We start from the raw sequence: 24628 nt of genomic DNA, 5'->3' as shown, positions 1-24628 counted from the left end.
TGCTAGGCTGCTCCATGAACTTAACCACAGGGTCATATTAGTGTTGGATGAAGACGGGTGGTGGGGATTTTGTGGGTTGCAGTTGCAGTTTTTAACTTAAACTGTGAAATCATACTTTGTTGTTTACTCCAAACATGCACTTACACAACCAAGGATGACAAAAAACAAACACTATGAGTAATGCCACCTAGAGATGATAATTTATTGTTTTACCATGACCCAGAAGAGAAACAACATAAAGAGAATATTCATTACAAATCCCCACAATTTCCTCCCCAGCCTCACTACTCTAACATTTGTCAGAAACACTGGCCTCCTAAAATGGACCATTGACTATAAATGCGCATAAATTTTATTTTGCTGCCATTTCTCTTATCATTGAAATTTTATACCTCAAAGTTTCAAATTATTATTTTCAATGGAGGAGAGTTCCCTAGCTTAAAAACAAAAAAAACCTTTTCTTCTAAGATTCCATTATTTATTGAAAGAAGCCTTTCTAGAAATGTTAACGAGGATTTTTAACAAATTCAATTTAAAAATCACTTACTGAACATCTACTAAGCACCTGGACTCTTCAGAGCCTAGCAAAATGAAAAAAATTTAGTTTTTAACAGCAATAACTTAATTCTGTGGGTATACAAAGACAAGTAAGTTTCTTCTTTTGGTCTAATTTATTCTAAAGAAAGAAGCTGGGAATTGACAAAACACGACAGGTTGTTTTATCCAGTCTACAAATAAACAAGACAATGCCTGAGTTAGCTCTCTATATAGATTTAGGTTCATGTTGACCTGGTTGCAATAATCTATATTTAACTAAAAGTTAATAAAAATACATATGCTCATTTTAAAATAATTACCGATTTTGCTTGAATACCCCACCCCTTACCCCTAAACTCATATATTTTTAGGACATTATATTCCTGCATAATCACAATCTGCTTCCTCCCACCCCACCCCCCTCATATATGTTTTCAAATAACCCCTGCTACCAGCAGAAGCATCTCTACATCTAACATGCTTTGTCCTTGCTAGGGCAGACTAAAAACTTTAAAAAGCAGCTGGATGCTGTTCCCTGGTTGAGGTGAGGGGAAGGCAAGTGAGCACTAACCCCAACACACCCCCAACAGTCTCCCCTATATCCCTCCTCAGCCCAGAGGGGCTGCTTTAGCCCCTCTTTCCAATTCTCCATCCTAACTCACCTAACCTTGTCAGGGGACTGAATGATAGTGACTCTGGGTGGTTGCAGCTGCCTGGTCACTTTGGTTTTAGGACCAAAGGAATTTAAAACTCAAACCTGAAACTGGAATGAAATCCAAGTTTTAATACCACCTTTTAATCAATCACAGATCTCATTCGTTATATCTTAAAATACTCAGCATCACTGCTTAATGAATGCTTGCTGAAGGGAGAAAATTTAACTTTAAAGATCAATTAACTTTGCTGATTACTGAGTAATTTCAAGTGAGTCATGATTGTTTAGTAAGTGGAGATGAGAGTCTCAAAGATTAAAATCATAGCAGACCGTGGTTTAGAAGTCTATGTAACGCCCACTGTTTCCCTTTCATTGTTTTAGGATAACAGAAAACATGAGATTGGTGGTGCCCACTATTAAACAGAACCAGACAATACAAAATTATGTTCTCATGTTAAGACATTCTGTATTATGGGATGTCAAAAGTATTTCCAAAACTTTTGTTTGACCTGCAGAATTGGAGATGGCTTACCTCCCTATAACTTCAAGTTTGTTTCACAAAGCTTTGAAAAGTAAAACAGATAATTTCATCTTCAGATATAATAAAAAATTAATCTGAATAGCAAAATAAGTAACTGCTTTTAAATGTACAGTAGTGTGTCTATTCTAAAAATGAAACCTAAATCTACATTATGAAAACTTTTCAAACAATAATGCATTTTATTAAATTCTCCAGTAGTAGTTGAAATAAAAATCTACCCTAATTTCTATGAAATGATCTATTGTATAATTAAGTGGTATACACTTAATTTTTTCTCTGATTCTATATTTCACTTAAAAATCTGCAGACCTTCATTTGATTTCCCAGATGGGGAAACCCCAGCCCCCTCATGTTTCTGAGAAGTTGCTCAGAGTGGGACACAGAAATATAGCTCCTCTGGCAAGTATTGCTGTCATTGTTTGACTGCATTTCAATACTGTTAACTCCAATTCATACACAGAGTCTTCCATGAGGATGGCAGGATGAACCTGGTTAGCTGGCTTTGGGTAAGTAGATCAGCATGACTACCTGGAATAAAGGTGACCAACTCTAGGATTAAAAAAAAAAAATCTTTCACAGCTATGACCCTTCACAACCCCTGTCCTAATAAGCACAAACCAGGGGAAGAGAGTGGGAACAGGGAAGGTACATAGGAAGCACGGCCAAAGGGAATATTGCAAAATGCTTCCCAAGTCTTAACAGACAAACTTACTGCAACACCACAGCTGGATGTATCTGTGCCTCTTTCCTGGGAAAGCCCACCTTGGTGTTTCCCTGTCTCAAATTTCCTAAGCAGAAAGATTTAAGAGTTAGTTGGGAAGCCAGGACTATAATTTAGTGCCCGATCAGCTTACATGGTCCCCCTGGTCATTCTGGGAACTCCCTACTCTCAACTCTCGGAGAATACCCTCCTTCCCCACTGCTAAGAGGATCATTCCCTTTGCTTGCAATGGTCAGAAGTCAACTTCCCAGTTTTGAAGAGAAAACTCTCAAGTGGCAGATGTTTATAGTTGTTCCATTTTAGTGCCCCATTAATCTGTTTCTCCTTGCAAATTTACCAATCTTTGCTCTTGACTTGGTAAACACCAAACTATGAAGCCCTCATTTTCCCCCTTCTCAGTTCTGTGCACTTTGTCTATAACCACATCAATTTCACTATTCACTCCAAAACTTTGCTCTTTTGGAGTAATGTGTTCTGTCAAATAGATTAAAATACATCATCTGCTTACAGGTAATATACAGAACAACAGGAGTTGGAGGTACAAAACACACACTGACATTATGGTCATACAAAATATGTAAATACCCAACATTAACAATTTTTGTAAGAAGTTGTCCATTTTGCTATTTCTTTAGTACTTCCCCACATTTTTTTTTTTCAGTAGATCCTCTGGACTGAGCTCCCTCTGCATGGTTTCTCAGATTCATCACATGATTGGAACATCCTGACAGAATTTTCTGTCCGAAGCAATGAAAGCTATACATGAAAGTTCTTCTCACATATAATATTAATAAAGTTTATTTACAGTGTAAGCTTTCTGATGCTAAGGGGTGAGATGTGATTAAAGGCTTTGCCATATTCATCACATTCAAGAGGTTCCTTTCCGGAATAAATTCTCTGACGTATATAAGATGTGAATTGTTGCATATATCAAACATCTCAATCTTTCTACACGTATTTAGCACAGTTTTACTTTTATGTCTTTACTATTAAGTACCTTACATATCGAGATGTCTCATATATCTATATTCTCAGGTTTTAGCCTTGCCAGCCAGGCTGGAGTAGAAACAAACACAACTTGAAGAATTTTACTTTTCTTCCTGGCAAGGGTAAGGTATATATTTTTAAAAAACTCTTTCAAAACTTCCACTAGGTCAACTAGCACGTTAATGGTTAACTATAGAGTTCTTAAACTGTTAACAGACTTCAGCCAGTCAAGGACTTTCCAGTAACTATCCTGAGCACTAATTAGATGTTGCAAGCATTTTTGACCATGATCCAATTACACTTTGCACTGAGCATCTGATAAATGAATGCAGTGCAAATGGTTTTAATAAACAGGCATAGCCTCTTTTCCTCAGAAAACACATCTTCAAATAGTTGCTTCAAGGAATGCATCTACTGAAGATCCAAAGCAACCCCAATGGCTATCCAACATAGTCAGTAAGATGTCCCAATAAAATGGGAACTGAATGTGGGGGCTCAGGTCATATTTAACTTTCATTTAAAAACAAAACCCAAAAATGATGGCTGAATCATATTAGTATGTAGTTGTAGCTAAAAGAGGCCAGTGTGGAACTGGCCAAAGTTGCTTCCCTCTTAAGAACAGTCAGAGCTGGGATGGAGCCTTGAGTTACACAACCCACTTTTAGTTGCTTTCTAGTGGGCAAATGTCCTTGCTCAATTTTCTATGCAACCACTGCTGCAGCTCCTTCTTTGAAGAACATCCTTAAAGCACTTCTACCTCCATTTGACTATGAAAGTTACTTAGCTATACTCTTCTGGAGTATCTCTTCCATTTTTCTTCAGTTGGATAGGTAGAAATATTCTGGTGACTGGTTGACTTACTACTTTAAGTTTTCCCAGGCAATACTGATGGAACTGCTTAGAAGCTATAGGGAAGTTGTGCTTGGTCCAAGTAATAAAGCCAGAGAGGCCAAAGAATGACTGCTGTGCAGAATTTAGTTTGGTCTGGAGCTGAGGCCACATTTTTTCCTCCCTCACTGGTTCTGCATTAAAACCACGCTGTTTCATGGACTGTAGCTGTTGATCAGTGAACAATTGATGATGGTTTTAGTACTGTTTAAGGGAAAACCTCAAACTATTTTTGGGGTTCTTCCATTTTGGGGTGGCCACACTGATAATCTCCAGGTTTGTTCCTAGTCTATGTCTCTAAGTTTTTACAGGGCTGTCCACAATCATTTGATGCTCTCATGAGCAGAGCCATCTCTACCCAACTTCTTGATGACCTAATACATAGCCCATGATACTTGGGTCTTCTGTATGTGTGAAATAGTCTCCATTAATAGCTTCTAGGTAGCCAACTGCATCCTCCTGCACAGATGATGGGAAAGATTAGTTTCATAACCTCACTTCAGTCTTTAGAAATGAGAAACAGAAAAGACACTGTGCACTATGACAATGATATAACCAACCATATCTTAGTACGCTGGATAATGACTCAGAGCAACAAAATATGTTTAGTAATCGCCAGCTAATGACTAATGCTTTTGCAAAGTTTCTGAAAAAGTGTGGAAAAAATGCTCCCCACAACTTTCCCTTTTCTGAAAAGCAACAAAAATCACATCTTCTGAATTCTATTAAGTTACAAATGATTCAGAAAGTGCCCAAGTCATCATATTGTTCACCAGTTGACTGAAGAGAATTCTGGCTAAGATTTCTGCCATTGAAAGATATCAAAAAATGACCTTAGTCAGTGTTCATATTTTTCTTCTTTAAGATGATAACAAGAGTCATTTTGACATTTCATTGTATTTACTTACTGATCTAGGTTTAAAAAGTCTATGCAGGTGGCTAACAAGTGCCTGTCATTTATATTTGGGACAAAAATAGCTTCAGACCCTAGAGGTTTAGCATGCGGTTCTGAATGTCCTCTTTAAAAGTTGGGCCAGGCTACCATATTTCAGGTACTCATAATTCACAGGGCTTTATCATAAATATAAAAGTCCTGCTAGAAGTCAGTCATAGTGAGTGCCTCTTGCGTGTTCAGCACTATGTCCAGTGCTGTGCTGTCAGAGAAAGAAATATATCCCTTGACAATTGAAGCATCTCTTTTGGGGGAAGGGGTGACAAAAACTTCATACATGAAACAATGAAGGATTAAAAGACAGTATACAATCAAGTGCTAACTTGTGGAGAAATGCATTTAGGAGTGCTATAGTGCTTTAGGGATTTCAAGAAGGGAGAGAAATGTTTTCAATCATTGTTGCCATTTCAGTAGAATTGATCTCAGTGATGAGGATAGAACCATCTACATTTGTTGAAGACCTTTGGAACTGTAGACTGGTGCACTTGCCCTCTCTTTTGGGAAGAGACAGAAATCTTTGGTTTGATACTGATTAGCACAGTCCTAGATTTCTATACCTTTGGTAGGCTACCAGTGATCATATATAAAATTTACTGTATATATAACTAGCTTGAGCAGCATGTCCCAATGTAGTTTTTGTTTTAACTGTCCCTCTTCTTTGAGAAATAAGATGTTGGCCAAGTAGGGCTTATTTGCAGCAAGTAGCTTCTTAACCTCAGTATCATGTTCATGGAGCCAATCTCAACCTTTCAATTTTGTTGTGATTGCTGAGAGTCTAATAGCGCCTTAAAGGTATCCTCATTACTGAAAAGCTTGACATTTTCCTATGTATGTGCTTTTATTTTGTGTGGAAATATGTGGACTACCCATATGACTAGCTTTCCCCTGCACGGGCCATGTGGAAGAATTACCTGCCCGCAGACTACACAAAGGCAGAACACTGCTGATGTAACTCTAAGGATCCTTACATGTGATTAAAAAAAAAAAATCTGTTGAGGCTGTTTTATTTTCCCTCTGTGGGCATACATCTCTGAAACAATTTTATAAACAAAAGGGGGAGATGGCTTGATGATAAATTCTTGCTTTACACACAACTTTTCAGGAACGCTCCAAATGCATCCAGGGAGGCTGGGCTGTACTCAGAGGCTCTCTCTCTGGCGTGGATTCTGTGGTGCAGAGTGAGGGTTGAGCTCCGGGTGAAGGCCTTGCCACACTTAGTGCACTTATAGGGCTTTTCTCGAGTGTGAATTCTCCGATGCAAAATAAGGTATGAGTTTCGGTTGAAAGCTTTTCCACATTCGCTACATTCATAGGGTTTCTCCCCCGTGTGGATTCTCTGATGTTTAGTGAGGTCTGAGCTCTGGCTGAAGGCCTTCCCACACTCATTACATTCATAAGGTTTTTCTCCAGAGTGGATGCGCTGATGTAGGATAAGATTTGAACTATGACTGAAGGCCTTGCCACACTCGTTACATTCATGAGGTTTTTCTCCTGTATGGATTCTCTGATGTAGGACAAGGTTTGAGTTAAGACTGAAGGCTTTCCCACACTCACTACATTCATAGGGCTTTTCTCCAGTGTGGATTATTTTATGGCGAATAAGGCTTGAACTTCTTGTGAAGCATTTACCACATTCATCACATCTGTGAGACTTTGTTCCTGTTGGAACTTCTTCAGGAGTAGTAAAGTTTGAACTCAGACTGAAGCTTCTTCCCAATCCTTTACCCTTTTCCCTTGGACCTCTCTCTCCTGTGATGGTTTTTTTTTCCTTGACTGTGGCTGGCACCGAATCCCTCCTCTCTTTTTTAGTTTTCTCCTCAGAGTTTTTCTGATGCTTTTCCACTACTTTGCCCTGCTGTTCACGTTTCTCTCCAAGCTCTTTTTGGAATCTCCCTGCTGTCTCCGCACGTGATGCTACATCTTCTGAGATCTCAGCCTTTGAGGTTGACTCCTCATTCTCATTCCTGTTTTCACAACCTGATACAATAAACAGAAAGTTCAAATAGCACCTTTTTCTTTTGAATATATAAGTTAATCAAGTGACATTATTTTCCAAGAAACTTCCACATGCCTGCAAAATGACTTCACAGTATTAATCCAAGATAAATTAGGAGAAAAATGAGGGAAAAAACTGGGACAACAGGAAGTAGAGTTGGAAAATAAGAGGGAAGTGGAAAGACAGGGGACATAGTGGGAGCATGGGGAGATGGTAGAAATACACAGGCACACTGGGAGTGAGCCGAGGGAAGAGAACCGGCCAAGGAAGAAGGGAAGGGATAAGGAATTACGGGACTTCAGTGGTCACAATTCTGTTACTTGATAACTTAATAATTAATGTGAAGAGACAAATACACATGTAAAAAATCATGTTTCATTTCTAACAAATATTCGTAAACTTACAAAAAGAAGACAGGTCTTTCCTAAAAATAGTTAGTGGTATTAGCAGAAAGAAAGAAATATAGTTTAAAAAGCAAATGCAGATACTCCTCCAATTCTGTACTTTATCAACAAGCCAATGATTAATGGGGCAAAACAAGAAACTTGTTTTGAACTTGGCAGGCTACAGAGACTTTCAGATACACGAAATAGTTTCTTTCCACCAGTGAGAGCAGCACAGAGCTGATAGTGCTAAAGTAAGAGATGGGAAGTGAAGAAGTCAGTTGGGGCATCAGTCAACATAATTAAAACCTTCACCAACTGACAACCGAGAATAACTGAGAACAGAAAAGAAAATGAAAACAAAATCCTGGAGATAGCTTATGAAGAAGATAGTATGAGAAAATGGAACCTTATAAATATAGAGCTAATCCCCTCATTTTAGCAATCAGTATATTAAAACATTGGAATTTTTATTGTACACTGCTATCATCTGTATATCACCTTTGTTTTTAAGTGAAGACTAATAAAATTTGTTCAATGGTTGTACACTATTTTATATGTTTTTCTATTTGTCTAGGAAAACACTCAGTGTACACTAACTCTATTTTTTATTTATCTCATTTTAGGACACCTTTCAAGGTCTACACTATGCCAAACAGGCCCTGGAATGCACTGACTGAGGGAGCTCAATAATGAAATCCAATTCCTGATTTTTGTGATGAAATCACTATAAATACTGAACCAATTGTAAGAAACAGGAAACTGGTTCACTTCTTCTGAATTCTAAGCCAAGGTCCTCGACCATCTAGACTGTTCCCAGACTGTTCCTAATGTTTTTTTAAGTTACTGAAATGGGTAACATTTAGCTCATAAACACGGGTTAGTCCTTTGGCTTAATTTTCATTTTGTACAAGAGCTCTTTGTACAAGAGCAAGTACCAAAAGAAACTATAAACCCCATTCATAGCTATGATTCAAAACAAAACTTGCTGTGGACTTCTCTATTGCTGTATTTACTTGAGGACTTCTTTGCAGCCTGTCTCTTAGTGGTTAAGATCTAGGGGAGACGAATGTGAATTTTGCCAACTGTGTCAGCTTGTCTCATCTGGCTGATGCCTCTTTAACTTCTTACTACACTCCTAGGACCCGGAACTCTTCCTAGAAGATCACCATTAGGTTTGGAAATTGGGATCCTATTCACAAGGAATGTCCAGGAACAAGCTTATGGAATTACATGGAACTGTCTCTGAGTAGCACTCAGAATGGAAGAAGACAGAAAGCCCATGGAAGGATGCTTGGTAGTTTTAAGAACATGGTGCTGGGATAACAGGTTGGGATTAGACAAATGACCAGTTCACCTGGCCTTCTCTACTAGATAGATATTTCCCTGACAGAGGTACCTAACTGTAACCCATGGGGAGTAGAGCAGAATCCTCCTAGGTAGCTGAGTAGTTGAAGAGGTGAGGACTCAGGGCATAAGAGTTTATTTCTGATCTCAAAGAGCAAAAACTACCTAAAGGCAAAAAATTTACCTGGAATCAGGGTCCATATTTAACTCCATACATTTGGAATTAAACACAAATGTTCTATCTGGTCTGAAGAAAGGGGAACAGGTCAGGCGCAGTGGCTCTTGCCTGTAATCCTAGCACTCAAGGAGGCCAAGGAGGATCACTTGAGGCCAGGAGTTCGAGACCAGCCTGAGCAACACAGCAAGATCCTGTCTCTACTAAAAATAGAAAAATTAGCTGGGCGTGGTGGTGCATGCTTGTCCTAGCTACTCAGGAGGCTGAGGCAGGAGGATTGCTTGAGCCCAGGAGTTTGAGGTTGCAATGAGCTGCAATGATGCCACTGCACTCTAGCCAGGGCGACAGAGACTTTGTCTCAAGAAAAAAAAAAGACAGAAAAAGGGGATCAGCAGTCTCTAAATCCTTATCAACATTTAATTGAATACACCAGAGATCCCATAGCTAACAAATAAGGAGGCAAAATCATGACAGACAATAAGCCTATATCGGTCTTACCCTGGGAAAACATGTTCCCATAATTCTCCTGCCTGTTGTCCCTACTGGGGTTCCTCCGAGCCAGGTTCTGACATCCCCATTCCTCCAGGATGAGGGACACAGCCATGTCCTCGATCTTCACCATTGCCTGAAATAACAGGAGATCCCCACACTCAGTTCCTCCCAAACTGAGGGATAATCCCATTGCCCAGACCTGAGTCAGGCACAGAGCTGACTGCACAGTTATAGGATGCTGGGAAAGAAAAGGCGAAGGTGACCACAGCCTGGGGGGTGGACAGGGTGGCTTGTGGTAGAAAGTCACTACATGGGGGATAAGGCAACCAGAGTAAGTGGCCTGTGTGAAGACCGTAAGAGAGCTCCAGGAAGATACAAGGGACTCAGAAGGGCAGGGGACCCACAGCTCACCTGAGAATCTGCTGTTAACAGTGCAGATGCCATCGCCTGGTCTCTGGGACTCCCCTCATGAGGAGGGGCAGGAACGTGAGTGGCAGGGACAGCTGAGGAAGGAGAAAGGAGCTGTGGGTAAATTAGCTTGGTTCTGAGCTTCCCTCAAAGGGGTCAGGGCACTGTCCTTCCTGGGGCAGCAATGTTCACTATTCAATGTCTAACTACCAAATGGAGAACTCCAGAGAAAAACAAGAGAGAGCAAAGCCTCAGTTTTCTCGAGACCTCTACTCTTAAAAGCAGCAGTCACAAGGAATCATTTAATAAAACAGCCCTTAGAATCACCTGGTTCTACCCTTTTATTTTTAAAGGAGAGGAAATGACTTTCCTGATGTCACTCAGTTAAAGAATGGCAGAGCCAGGACTAAAACGAAGTTCCTACACTCAGCTACAGAAGTGGGTAACATTCAGTCCATGATTCAAGTCGGGGTCCTAATTTACTCCAGTCCAAGGAAGAGGATATGAGAATCCCATTTATATCTACACTTGTGAAAACGCAACACAGCTTTACAATCTTCAGCAGTAATACCTAGAAAGGCAGGGAAGAACCTGTCTTCTTACTTCTGGGTAAGTAGCAACAAATTCAAACTGTTCAAGATAGGCTAAAGCAAATGCACAAAAAAATCAAGTATCTATTTATTTATTTTCTTTAGAGACAGGGTCCTGCTGTGTTGCCCAGGTGGAGTCCAGGGTCTTGCTGTGTTGCTCAGGTAGAGTGCAATGGTGTGATCATAGCTCACTGTCATCTCCAATTCCTGGGCTCAAGTGATCCTCCTGCCTCTGAGCCCTTCCAAATAGTTGGAAATACAAGTGCACACCACTATGCCCAGCTATTTTTTAAATTTTTTGTAGAGTCGGGGGTCTAGCTATGTTGTCCAGGCTGGTCTTGAACACCTGGCCTCTAGGAATCCTTCTGCTTTGGCCTCCCCCAAAGTGCCAGGAATACAGTCATAAGCCACTGCACTTGACTCAAGTACCTAACTTTTTAAGCTTCCTAAACTTCCTTTAAGTTTTCTAACTCCTGAGAGTTAGGAAACACTCTGAAAGATGAATAGGCTCAAAGGGAAATTGAGAGTTAACATATATGCCTCAATTCATTAAAAAACTATTTGCTAAATAACAACTCATGTACTAGGATCTCTGAAACTATTATTCTGGCACCCTGAAGCTCTAATCTGGAGCCTAAGACCATGAATATCCTCTCCAATTTCCTGATGTTATCCTGTCATTCCTGCTCATGGAGTGGGCAGAAACCCCACAAGCCCTAGAACAACATCAACAGTAGTAGAGTTAAACAACATAGCACCATTTGACATGAATTTCTCCAGCATGTGTCTGCTGGCTGTCCTCCAGGAGGCACGGAAGAGAGAATGCTTCCTTAAGCTTCACAATCTAATATTCTTACTGTAAATGTGATCAGAAATAAACACACTGGCTCAGTGGCTCATGCCTGTAATCTCAGCACTTTGGGGGGCTGACATGGGAAAACTGCTAAATAAAGGCCAGGAGTTTGAGACCTGGGAGACATTGTCTCTACAAAAAAATCAATCAAACAACCAACCACACAAAAAGACGCAAATCAAAACAAAAAAATCCAAACACACTGGTTAGGGAATGTGCCTTAATCAACTCTTCTTGAACAACTATACAGTCATGTGCTGCACAATGCTGTTTCAGTCAATTATGGTGGTCCTCTAAGATGATAATGGAGCTGAAAAATTTCTAGTAACATCACCTAGTAACATTGTGGTAGTTCAATGCATTATTCACGTATTTGTGGTGATGTTGGTATAAACAAACTTACTGTACTGCCAGTCATATAAAAGTCTAGCACATACAATTATGTACAGTACATAGGCCGGGCGCAGTGGCTCACACCTGTAATCCTAGCACTCTGGGATGCCGAGGCAGGTGGATTGCTCAAGGTCAGGAGTTCAAGACCAGCCTGAGCAAAAGTGAGACCCCGTCTCTACTATAAATAGAAAGAAATTAATTGGCCAACTAAAAAAATAAATATATAAAAATTAGCCAGGCATGGTGGTACATGCCTGTAGTTCCAGCTACTTGGGAGGCTGAGGCAGGAGGATCACTTGAGCACAGGAGTTTGAGGTTGCTGTGAGCTAAGCTGATGCCATGGCACTCTAGCCCGGGCAACAGAAGTAAGACTCTGTCTCAAAAACCAAAAATGTACAGTACATACAACTTGACAAAGATAATGAAGGATGGTGTTACTGTTTTATGTATTTATTATACTATACTTTTATTGTTATTTTAGAGTATACTCCTTGTACTTATAAAAAAAAGTTAACTGTAAAACAGCTTCAGGAAGGTCCTTCAGGAGTTATTCCAGAAGGCACTGTTGTCATAGGAGATGACAGCTGTAAGCATGTTATTGCCCTAATGACCTCCTAGTGGGACAAGATGTGGAGGTGGAAGACACTGATATTGTTGATCCTGATCCCATGTAGGCCTAGGCTAATGTGTGTGTTTGTGTCTTAGTTTTTAACAAAAAAGTTTAAAAAGTATAAATAATTTTTTTAAATAGAAAAAAGTTTATAGAGTAAAAATATAAAAAAAGAAAATATTTTTGTCCCGCTGTACAATGTATTTGTGCTTTGAGTATTATTACATAAGAGTTCAAAAGTTAAAAAAAAAATTAGTGTAGTCTAGTATACAGTGTTTATAAAATCTATAGTGATATACAGTAATATCCTAGGCCTCACATTCACTCACCGTTCACTTACTGACTCACTCAGAGCAACGTCCAGTCCTGCAAGCTCTATTCATGGCAAATGCCTTATACAGGTATACCATTTTTTACTTTTTACATGTTTATCTTGTTCTTTTTCTGTTTTGATATGTTTGGATACACAAACACCACTGTGTTACAACTGCCTACAGTATTCAGTACTGTAACATGCTGTGCAGGTTTGTAGCCTAGGAGCAAGAGGCTATATTGTATAGCACAGGTGTAGAGTAGGCTTTACCATGTATGTTCGCTCTGATGGTCGCACGGTGATGAAATCACCCAGGGATACATCTCTCAGAACGTATCCCTGTCATTAAATGACGCATGACTATGCTTTTACCATTTCATTGTTTTTACTGACATACTATGCATCTACTTTGATTTTAAAATTTGATAAAGATATGTATTTCTCTCAAAGGGAAAAAAACCAACACTAATTTTTATTTATATGACCGTGAACTGATTTTTTTTTCTCATGTTCCTAAAACTCCACAAAACATTTTTCCATTCTTTCCCACTGTTTGAAATTTTTGAAAATAACCTAGAAAAGAGTGATGCTGTATAATATTTTTATATATTTTAAAGAAAATGGATCTTTAAAAAGATTTATGATCCCTTTAAAAATAATTTATAACATACTAGAGTGTTTCAAAACCTAGGGTGGAAATAACATTATCTGTTCTCAATACTTTCCTATTAAAAATGTGCCAGACATCTGGAATGCTAACAATTCAATAAATAATGTTTATCAAGTTCATTATGCACAGTTCACTTACCTCCATAGTAACAGCATTTAACTTCTGAGATTGGTCTGTAAATTATATTTTCCCTGATATTTAGTAATAATGACAATAATGAATAATAACAAAAACAAGCATGCTCCTTTATCATAAGCACTTAGCTTCACAGACAGGGCACTGTCATCCTGAATAATTTATTTTTCCCCCCAGACGAAACCTTGCTTCTTACCCCGTGATTGTAAGAGGCGGGGTTTCCGAGATGAATGTTTGAAATGAGACTGGGTGGCCTCGTGATGAAGGTCAAAGCTCGAGGACTCCTGAACTGGATCCAGAGGCACTATCCCCCTTGCAAGCATCTCAGGTCCATGAACTTGACCCGGGACCTGAAGACAAACAGGTTGGGCTTGTGGGTAAATCACTTTTAAAATAAGAATTAAAATATTAAAGAAAGACCATAAGTATTCCAGGGAGGAGGAGGCCAGAACACTTTTTAATATCCAGAAAGAGCAGGCAGAAAAACCACCACAAGGACTACTACTATTACTATTAACCCTGGCTTTAAATCAGTAACTTTCTCCTAGCACCAGTCTCAAAGTCCACACCCTGCTCACACATAATAGGTTTCATCTCTTTTTACCTGCTGTCCTGACAAATCAAGCTCCAAGTCTTCTAGAAGGGTCACAGCCTCCTCTCCACTATCAGGGCGGTATTCCTGCAGCCAGACTTGGAGCTCCTTGGGCAGAATGGAAAGGAACTGCTCCAGCACCAGCAGCTCTAGGATCTGCTCTTTGGTGTTTATTTCCGGTCGCAGCCACTGATGACAAAGTTCCTTCAGTCGACTCAGAGCCTCTCGAGGCCCAAATGTGTTCTGGTAACAGAAGCGCCTGAAACGTTGGCGGAATATCTCTGGGTCCAGAGGAGGTGTCTCCTGTTGGCTGGAATCCTGCCCCCACATGTGGTCTTCCTCATCTTCCTCTTCTACCTTCACTATCACGATACCATCCTTTTCCTGTGCGGCCTGGGGGGACAGCCCCGTAGCTTCCCTTGATTCAGCAGTCATCCTTCAGGCTCAGGGAACTGACTTGATCCAAACAGGGTTTGTGCTCGACTTTCAGGCCTAGATGTTTTATGATGGCTCTTCCTGTACTATTCCTGAAGTATTAAAAATAAGTTATTAGTATGTACACAGTGACCTGTGCTGCTGACGCTACACACCAGGCTGCACATCAAGGCACTGAGAATACTTCTGAATGACAGTGGAAAAAACGACTGCAGAGCTGTACTGTCTTCACTGTCACTTCATAAATTAAGGTTTGCAAACAGAAACCTCAAACTGGCGAACTCCACCCTCATGGTGTTTTCCTGGAGTCAGAGCAACCGACCTCCAAGTGGACAGCAGGTTATGAACCCAGCACTGATAGTACTTAGCCCAGTGAGAGCTGAATGCCTGCAGCATGCCAAGCTTAAAGCAGTACGTGCTCAATCTTCTTTTACCTCACCACAACCCTAGCAGGTAGACAGACCTGTTAGTGCAATTTCACAGATGACATAAATTGAGGCTTAGGTTTGCTCAGGGGCAAGTGGCTACCTGGTGGAGTCAATATTCAAGTCAAATTTGAGCCTTGGAACTTGCTAATCCATCATCTAGCCATTTTTACTATTTTTATGGGTGCCTTGGTCAGTCTAAAGCTGGGGATTCCAAAGTACAAGATGATCCACTAGAGATATGGAAAGAAAATATCAGAACGTCTATATTTTAAAAGCGAGAGAAATTAAGCCACATTTAACATACAAATTGACACTAACATGCTCACTCTGTCTAAATGTTGAACTGTCACATGTCACATAGGGTATCTGTTACATCCTGAGGGAAGAGTGAGCCTCCTTTTCACCCACACCCCCTGGGGCTGCCAAGGTGCTCTCACTTGCTTGCTCACTTTATTTATTTTTTAAAGACGGGTCTTGCTCTGTCACCCGGGCTGGAGTGTGATCAGGCTGTGGTAGTGTGATCATAGCTCACTGCAGCCTCGAACTCCTCGGCTCCAGCTTGCTCACTTTTAGATACTATTATCTGAGACCAGTTATATGAAATGATATATTTTAAAAATCTACCTTTAATTTATCTCACCTTCATAAAAGAAATAAACAGTTTTAAAAATTTTTGTAGAGAAATTTCAATTAGAGGAAATACCAATGATGTCAACACAAGTGAACAAGAAAATGGCAGAGCTAAAGCTTCTCTCTAGAGCAAGGTCTTAGCTAGATTAGGAAGTCAATCTAAGTCAAAGTTACCAATGAGTGAGAAAATAGCTGCTTAAAAAAAATGTGATAAAAGAATAGTTTTGAACATATATATGAAATGTTTCCATTGTTATGTAACTTTAACTGCCAAAAATGATAATAAGTATCCTGGAAAAACCCTTCTATGTTCACATTTTAAAAACTTGAATATTTTCTAACCTATTTTAAAATCTTTCAAATGAAGAATCTTAGTAGGTCTTAAGCCCTTTTGTTAAAAATATAAAACACTACCTTCTGACTAGTTTGTAAGAACAAGTGATTTAAAGTCATGGAAGATAAAAATATACTCTGAATTTTAACAACAAAAATTTAGCATGGTTGGTGGACAGGACCAGTCATGAGTTATTAATACTAAGCAAAACTGACAATGTAGCTCTTCCATCTGAATCTACAAATCTTTGCCAAGTATCTTTTTCACCTTTATGGCCATCAAAACTAAGCATCAAATTAAAGTTTTAGAAACAGACCATTTAATTACTTTACCACAATGAGTTAAACCAAAAGTTTTAAACTAGCAAAACATTTTTAATTACATGGCTCTCACTAAAAAAAACCCCTCATTAATAATTTTGGTGGAAAAGGGATCATGTACACTTAAGAGCACAAAAATCATCTTAAAATAGCACAATTTATTTTTTGTCTTACTACACAAAATATTGATGGAATAGTATAATAATACACATATGTAGTTTTAATAAACATAGTTATTTTTACTGACAGGAATGTAACCAAAAAAGTTTGGAGATGACTGTTTTACTCACAAAGATTATGATTTTAATCTGAGATTTACCACAGGACTAGTTTTTCTATCTCATTTTTTTGTCCTTAATGAAAACTAGAAATTCTTTTAAAAATAAATCTATAATAATAATAATGAACACTACAGTTGAGCTGCCCCTCCACATCTGTGGGTTTTGTATCTTCAGATTCAACCAACCATGAACTGAAAATATTCAAGAAAATAAAAAATAACACAAAAAATAATACAAATGAAAAATACAGTGTAACAATTACTTACATAGCATTTATACTATATTAGGTATTATAAGTAGTCTGGATGATTTAAAGTACATGGGAAGATATACGTAGGTCATATGCAACTATTACCCCATTTTATATCAGATACTTCTGCATCTGTGGATTTTGGTACAGGGTCGTAGCAGTGTATGTGTCCTAGAACCAATCCCTTTGTGGATACTGAGGGACAATTATATATTCACAAGAGGCTTTCTACATAAAATGTTAAGAAAACCTGGGAATTAAATCATTTCTCCAATGACTTTAAACTAGTGAAAGTCCTATTGCAAACTATTTTCTAACCCTTCCCATGGATTCCTTCAGACCTGTTATATACCCCCACCCTCCTTGCTGGGGTAAATATATTTGGTTTTTTAACTTCAGATCAGCTTTACTCTTACATCCTTACAGCTACAATTATTCCATTTCCTACACATTTTCTGCATATCTACAATATGCAAGGTGTCCTGTTAAGAAAAGCATGATTTTGACCTTCATACAAATACTTATAGTACAAAGCAGAATGTTCTAAAGGGGCTTGCTAGAGGAGCCCTGAGAGGTAACTGATGGACCAAAAAGGGAGCTCCAGGAAGAGGCCTCCCTGGAGCTGGGGCATTGAAAACAAGAGGCAGGGACTAATTGGGCCTCTGGTGAGCTTTTTCCCAACTAGAGGCTAAACAGTTATGCTCAGCCTTTTTCATTCTGAAAAGCAGAAAGACTGTATCTTTTCCTGTTATGCTTCTCACCCTTACTTCCCACCACCCTAATTCAGGTTCTCTATCTCCTGCCTAGACTAGCGCCATAAGCCCCATATAGCTTCTGTAGTTCCAATTTCTCCCTGTTCCAATACACACAACAGACCAATGTCAGTGCAGTATTGCAAAAGCGTGCTTCCAGTCATGCCCTCCTACCCCACTTACTGTCAGTGAACCCCTGATGACATTCCTAAGCCTTCAATCACACACTCCCATCTACTTTTCCAGTCTGACTTCCCACCAATTTTTTTAGTAGTGCTCTCTCCTATTTCAGCCTATCTGGCCCATGAGTGTTCCCCAAGCATGGGCCATGAGTTTTCATCTTCACCTCTTTGCTTTCCCACCATATCAACTCTTTTGGTCAAATTGTTATTCACCCTTTGAGATGCACAAATCCCTCCTGACATCCCAAATTAAATAACATATCTTCCTTCTTTGAACCTCCTTAGTACTATCTTTGTTCCTATCTTATGGCACTTATGGTCTCCTTCTAGTATCATTATTTGGGTTGCAGTTCCCGTCCTACTTGCCAACTAAATTTTAAGCTCCCCAAGGACAGAGGTTCTTGTCTTCTTTGTGTTATCTTTGTACTTTTAAAGAACCTGGCAATTGAACTCTGTTAAACTGAACAGATATTAGGGACTATCCAAACTATTCTAGCTCCCCCTGCCATCCTTTTGTGGCCTTCAAATTTGGATATTTTCCTAATAACTCTATTACACAGGCTCAAAACCCCCTCTTCTTTGATTCCTTCCTCCTTATATGCATTCAGTCTCCAAGTACCAGGGAGAAGTAATTCTTTGCTCATACTTATTTTTTGATCTAATCCCATGAAGTCCAGATTCCTCTCCTTGGTTTCTCCCTACCCTCCCACAATCCATCCTATAGCTCACTTTAAGATTATTCTGTCTAAAACTCTACAGCTATGCAGTCAATACCCTCCAGTGCTTGGTCCCAATTTCTCCTCAAGCTACATTTCCCATCAATCCCCACTATGAACCTTCTCCATTCAGCAAAAGGAGTCTAATCAGTATTTCCTACATATGCCTCATATCTTGACTGCCATCCTTTCCTCAAATTATATTCAATGTCTCAGATTTCCTCTCTATTCCTGCCTCTTCAAATCCTATTATCCTTCAAAGCTAAGCTAAGATCGCACTTGCCTCTTATTGGTGTCCAAGAACTCTCTAATGGATATAATAGTAAGAACCAACATTTATTGAGTGCTTTCCAGGTACCAGGTATTATATTAAGCATTTCACTTGACCGCACAACTATCTTAGCACGTAGCTATTATCCTCTCTCTTTATAATGAAAGAACTGAGGTTTATTGCCATTAAATAACTTACCCAAGGTCACACAGCAAGTAAATGGTACAGCCAGGATTTGAAATTAAGTCTGTGACTCTTCAGCTCAAGTTCTTTAGTCATTATACCAAATTTATCCTGTACCCAACATGTGCGGTAAGAAGGGGCTTCTATGTACACACCGATTCTTCCTAAAATGAAGCTCTTCATGAAAGTGACTATGAAGAATGACCACTCCGGAATGGGCCTCTTCTACATCCACTCTTTTTACCAGAGGGTCACTATGTGACTGAAGCCCTCCAGGAAAAGGGAGGAGACACAGCAGGAGATGCAATGGGGACTGTCTACATTATCAGGTAGGTGCTTCAACAGGATAATTGAGTAGGACTAGTATGGTAGCTAGCCCAGCCATCCTGTCTCAGCTAGGGAGCAGGATACTGTTTGGGTCAGTGAGAATCAACAGAAAGGGACTCTTAGGAGGAAGTGAGCCCAAAGGACCAAGATAAGGGCATAATAGGCACATTCCCTCTGCCCCCTATTGGGACAGGTCCCGTTCCCCTGCACTCAATATTTTTCTGTTCCTCCTCTAAGCTAGAGAAGAACCACAACAGCAGTGAAAGGGCTGGGTTTTATTCTAGTTTTCCCAGATGATCTGAGCACACAAATCTCTCCAGCCTCTTAAGGCCCCAATGATCTTCATAAAGCTTTTACTATGTAATTTCTTATGATGTTTCTTACTCTGTAACTTAATTTTTCTTGTTTTCTTCCTCAACTATTGTTAAAGGTATGCTTCTTTGAATGTCTTAGATCACTTAGCACGATTGCTTGCAAGCATTAGTCTTTAAAAAATAATTGGCTGAATTTACAATGTTACTGTTTTCTGTCCATTCATTCTGCATTCAATCTTGTCCTCGAATTTGTTCCACCAGCTATTTGGAAGAGTTTCATGTTAGCATTAAAGCTGCTCCACCACTTACTAGTTGATGACCTTATGCAAGTTAACCTCTCTATGCATCAGTTTCCTCATTTGTATAATGGAAATAAGAAATAGTATTTGCCTCACAGAGTTGTGAGGATTAAATGGCTTAACATATATCAAGCACTTAAAACAGTCTCTGGCATTTAGTTATTGCCAGAGAAATGTTTGATTTTTTTCAATAATATTCAGAGATGTACCTGTACATTCTAATTTTCAGCCTGCTTATAGAAGATTGCAAGCAATGGGGGAAATCCTGTAATAGTGAAAGTAGCATAGGCTAGAACGACTGAATTCTAGCTTCCCACAAATAAGTTAACATATCCTGAGTGAGTTATTTACCTTCTCCTGGACTCAGTATTCTTATCAGTCAAGAGGTTGAGAGTTCCAAATAGTAATAAACTACCTCTGAGGTTGCTCTGAGCTGAAAAACATTCTGACATACCATCCACTTTAGATGAGAATACCCCCAGCAACCATGGGATAACTTCAGTTCTCACCAAGGATAATTATAAAACGATTTTCTTAGAGAAAAGGCTTGAAGTTACAAGCTCAGTATATTTCAAAGGTTGTTTTCTCAACAGCCCAGTATTTTTTCCAGGGCAGTCTTGCAAGTTTAAATAAATTGCCCCTCTACCATCATTTTTTAACAGAGCTATAAAATGTTGTAATATGAAAAAACTACCTTAAAAGACAGGTAGCTACTCAAATATTTGTACTACAGAATGAAAAGACTTAACATACCACTAATCTGTATTTAGATGTAACATAAAACATTAGAAAAATGTCATTAATAAATGCTCAGATCAGATATAATCAGCAAGACTACAGTATTAAGTAGCTAGCTTCCCTGTTGGTATTCTAAGATGGTGAAAACTGCCTGACATAATGAACAAGAATCTTGCATAATAATTCAGAGAGGATACAAACCTGGAGAAACATTCTGGGGCAAATCTTCATTATAGTTCTCTATGTAATAAAGCTATTTCTCCACATCTGGCCAGCATATACACTAACAGTGCTTCGTTGATGTGGTTACAATGAATCCGCCACAATTCAATTCAACAAGTATTTATTGACCGCCTCCAATCCGCCTAGCACTGGCCCGTACAATAAATGCTTTCTTTGGTCCCAGGCCATGGAACAGCCACTCTCTATAATGAAAGTATCTTATTGTGTACCGGAGGCACAGCAGGAGAGGGAGGGGGAAGGGGGAGTGTCAGGCTAAACTGTAGTTGAGTTTTTCAATTACACTGACTTTAATCAAATCATTTCAAAATTGGAAGGGCCTTTGGAGAAAATCTAGTTAATTGTATTGATACAAAATTGAGAGTTGGCATCTTGTCTTATCCAAGGTCACTCTCCTAATGGCCCACTGCTATTTCTACAAATTCCCTGCACTCCTCACCCATTCCAAGTCAAGCAGAGTAACTACTCAGAACTGAAAAATCCACCTAATCTCCCAGACAGCTCATTTTAAAATGGCCTTTATAGCATTCCACAAAGCAAAAAGAGAGAGGTGTATATAATAATTTCTACTCGATCCAATTCACTTCTTTATCCACTATGACTAGGCTTCAAGTACTCTTCAATCACTGTTCATAAGTGGGGGTGAGGTGAAGAAAAGCAGGTGATCTGGAAACGTATGCGGCACCTCAAAATGTGTCCATCTCTCGGCCTTCCGCATTTTTCACCTCCAGGTCCTGAAGGACCCAGAAAAAAAAACCTCTCTCACTGGAATCAATGCAAATGGCGATGGCAGGAGAGCAGAAAAATCAGAGAGGGATCGGTTTGCTCGTGACCCCTTTCTCAGAAACGTCAAACCACGATGACGACACTGCAGGCGACGACTTCTCCCCAGGTCTCCAAGCACCCCGGGCCACTGAAACCCTCGCCCCCTCCTCGCCTGGACCCGGGGGTGGGGCGGGGACGTCTCCCCGGGAGACAGCGCTGCCAACGGCTGGGCCTGGGAAGGAAGCAGGGGCACCGACACTCTTCGCACTCCGCCAGGGCCACAGCTGCAGCGCCCACCCTCACGCACACACCCCAGCGGCGCCGCCCGCCCACCCCAGAGGCCGGCCCCAAGTCTCACCGTGAGCCCGGGGAGCGGCCTGGGGGCGCTGGGCGAGAAAGGGGAGCTGACTCTGGGGCTCAGGCCGGCCGAAGGGCACCGCACACCAACCTAGGCCCTCCGACGCCTCGAAAGACACAATGAGTCACAAAGGCCGGAAGTGTGTCAGCCTCTCGCCTTCCGGGACTGCGCTGCACTTCTGGGTCCTCTCTAGGAGCGCGGGAGGACTTTGCATCTCGGTTCCCGAGTCGCCGGGCTGGAGCCCCAGTCCTTGCGTGGTCAATCCTCCAGCTTTGAGGTTCCGGCCCTTGGCCGTTGCCAGTTAATGTGGGGACCAAGGACGGGGTGGGGTAGTGCAGACTTTCCCTGTCACAGACTCTCCAGCTGAGACACTAGTCCATGTGAGAATTTGATTTCTCTTGTCTTTTCCATCTCTGGCAGTCCTTGTGGTAATTATAGTTATTATCGAGCAATAATAATACTTAGTAATTGTATGTCTATGGCAGAGGAACTGAAACAAGGGTGTAGACAGAGGAAGATCAAAGTGAAGCCAGGGGTGGCTGATTTCACAAAGCTGCCGTGGTAGCTTCTCCCAGTGCCCTGGAGATGTGCGCCAATTGAGTGGGTGGTATTTTCATATACTTGGCCTGTGGACAAGGGATGTCTTTTCACAAGCAAGCTAGTTATAAGATTGTGTGTTTCCCTCATGTGGCATATGCTATTATAGCAATTTAAAAGGAGTTTTCAGAGTAATAACAGACACTTTTGCCTTCGAGGTGCTTTCACAAACTACCACAATTACAACCTTCACTGTTGCTTTGCAGGGTAAGGCAGGAATAAGGATCCACTTTGTGTAAGGGTGACCACAGACTTCAATGGTTGTGACTTTCCTCTACTGTTCCAAGACAAGTTCATGGGAAAGACTGAACTGGTAGCTTGGTTGCATGACTCCTACTGCTTGGGGGGATTTACTTTTTAAATAAAATGCTTGAAAACTACAAAGCAATTACAATATCATTAAAGGAAATTTGCAAAATGGAGAAAAGTAATTATATTTCTTTCACCCTAACTCAACTATGACAGGTTTAATTTATCCTTTTCCTATCTGTTTTCATATATAAGTAACTATATGTTTATGTTATTTTAAATATTGTTCAAAACCATAGTTGTATTGGAGAGGTGGCTGGTATGCTGGAAGTAGCTGCCACATTGATACCATGTGATCACTTTTGGGACCTGAGCTGATTGGATCAGGTGTGGGAGTGATGGCAGCACAGCTAGTACCTATGCTGACCAGTAGAACTAGGAAGTGGCCTGGCCTGAGAGCTCCCATTACTGGACCAGTAGTGACTAATTGAAGCCATGAGGTTCTCTTTCTTGGGGATTTTAAATGTGAGACACACAGAGAAAATGGGGGGGGGGGAGCAAGCAGAAATTAGTAAGCAGAAGCCATCAGGTGACAGAAGGCAGGAGGCGGTGGAAGGAAGTCATGAGTAAGCAGAGGCTCACTTGTGGTGGAGAATAAAACCAAACAGCTACAGCGACAAAGACAGTGAGGGGCTGGCACAGGACCATGGCAGAGCACACAGATGGGAACCCAGGCACTTAGTACTAAGGACGCACAGCTTAAAGAGGGGATAGCCTGCATAACCTTCAGGCCTCAAACAATGTTTTATTCTCTGCATAGCTTGACTTAGCTGCAGATACCATTGTGCTCTGTCTTCCTACTTGCCTGCATGTCCTTACAATAAATCCCTTGCCAACAAAGGAGTCTAACTTTGTTCCTTGGCCCCTGGAGAAGCCCAGCATAATAACTGATGTGAAATCATGTGTACTACTTAAAAACAAATAATATCATATTAACATTTTAAATTTTGCTACACAGAGTGGATGCTTATCATTTTATTATCTATAGTAGTCCAGCAAGTGGCTATATTATTATTTAATATTTCCCCTATTTCTAGACCTGTAAAAATTTCAGAGAGTTTTCCCTAAATTTTTCACACAATGAGTGTGTGTGTGTGTTACTTATTATTCTTTTCTGTACCTGTGGTTACTGAGCAAAGCAGTGTAGTAGAGGGAATGAGAGATGGACTTAGAAGGCTGAGCCCTGGCCTGGGCCTTTCTAGCTGAGTGGTCACAGGCAGGTTCCTTATCTTCAGTAAGACACATTCATTTTATCTATAAAGTGGGTATAATAATAATGCCTATCTTTTAGAGTGGTTGTGAGAGTTAAATGCAATGATCTTTGTAAAAGTACTTCTTCAACTATAAAAGGCCACAGAAATGTTATTATTATTTATTGGAAAAGCCAGGAAAATAAAAGTGCATTTAATCAAGAATAATGAAAAAAAGACAGATACATTCACTTGCTGCTTACTTACGTTTGTACCCATGATTTTTTTTTAACTTAAAAAAAATTTTTTTTTTTTTAGAGATCGAGTGTTGCTCTGTTTCCCAGACTAGAGTATGGGGGTTCAATCATAGCTCACTGCAACCTCAAACTCCTGGACTCAAGTGATCCTCCTGCCTCGGCCTCCCAAAATGCTGGTACTACAGGCATGAGCCACAGCACTCACCCCATCTTT

General features: G+C 40.2%; 1 protein-coding gene across 3 annotated transcripts; it reads right to left on the bottom strand.

The window, feature by feature from the left end:
• Window positions 1–178: 178 nt before the first annotated feature.
• ZKSCAN1 (zinc finger with KRAB and SCAN domains 1) lies at window positions 179–22195 on the bottom strand. 3 transcript variants are annotated; one of them, XM_075995322.1, is made up of 7 exons: window positions 22062–22190; window positions 20900–21935; window positions 14251–14765; window positions 13843–13996; window positions 10086–10177; window positions 9681–9807; window positions 179–7258 (listed from the first exon to the last, which is right to left on the bottom strand). In XM_075995322.1, exons 3-7 carry the CDS (start codon window positions 14671–14673, stop codon window positions 6366–6368), a joined length of 1689 nt encoding a protein of 562 aa, XP_075851437.1. In that variant the 5' UTR covers window positions 14674–14765; window positions 20900–21935; window positions 22062–22190; the 3' UTR covers window positions 179–6365. The 3 variants fall into 3 exon arrangements, with proteins under 3 accessions (XP_075851437.1, XP_012614452.1, XP_012614454.1); XM_012758998.3 differs by lacking the exon at window positions 20900–21935 and having other exon boundaries at window positions 22062–22191; XM_012759000.3 differs by lacking the exons at window positions 9681–9807; window positions 10086–10177; window positions 20900–21935 and having other exon boundaries at window positions 22062–22195.
• Between the last annotated feature and the right edge of the window lie 2433 nt (window positions 22196–24628).

Source organism: Microcebus murinus, chromosome 19 (assembly GCF_040939455.1).
Source record: "Microcebus murinus isolate Inina chromosome 19, M.murinus_Inina_mat1.0, whole genome shotgun sequence".
Lineage (NCBI taxonomy): Eukaryota > Metazoa > Chordata > Mammalia > Primates > Cheirogaleidae > Microcebus > Microcebus murinus.
This window is presented reverse-complemented; position numbering and strand designations above follow the sequence as displayed.

Coding starts and splice junctions, on each gene's coding strand:
- ZKSCAN1 (XM_012758998.3), bottom strand. CDS start 14,673: ATGACTGCTGAATCAAGGGAAGCTACGGGGCTGTCCCCCCAGGCCGCA. Junction 13,997..14,250: donor TTGATTTGTCAGGACAGCAG/GTAAAAAGAGAT, acceptor GTTTGTCTTCAG/GTCCCGGGTCAAGTTCATGG. Junction 9,808..10,085: donor TGTTAACAGCAGATTCTCAG/GTGAGCTGTGGG, acceptor CTGTTATTTCAG/GCAATGGTGAAGATCGAGGA.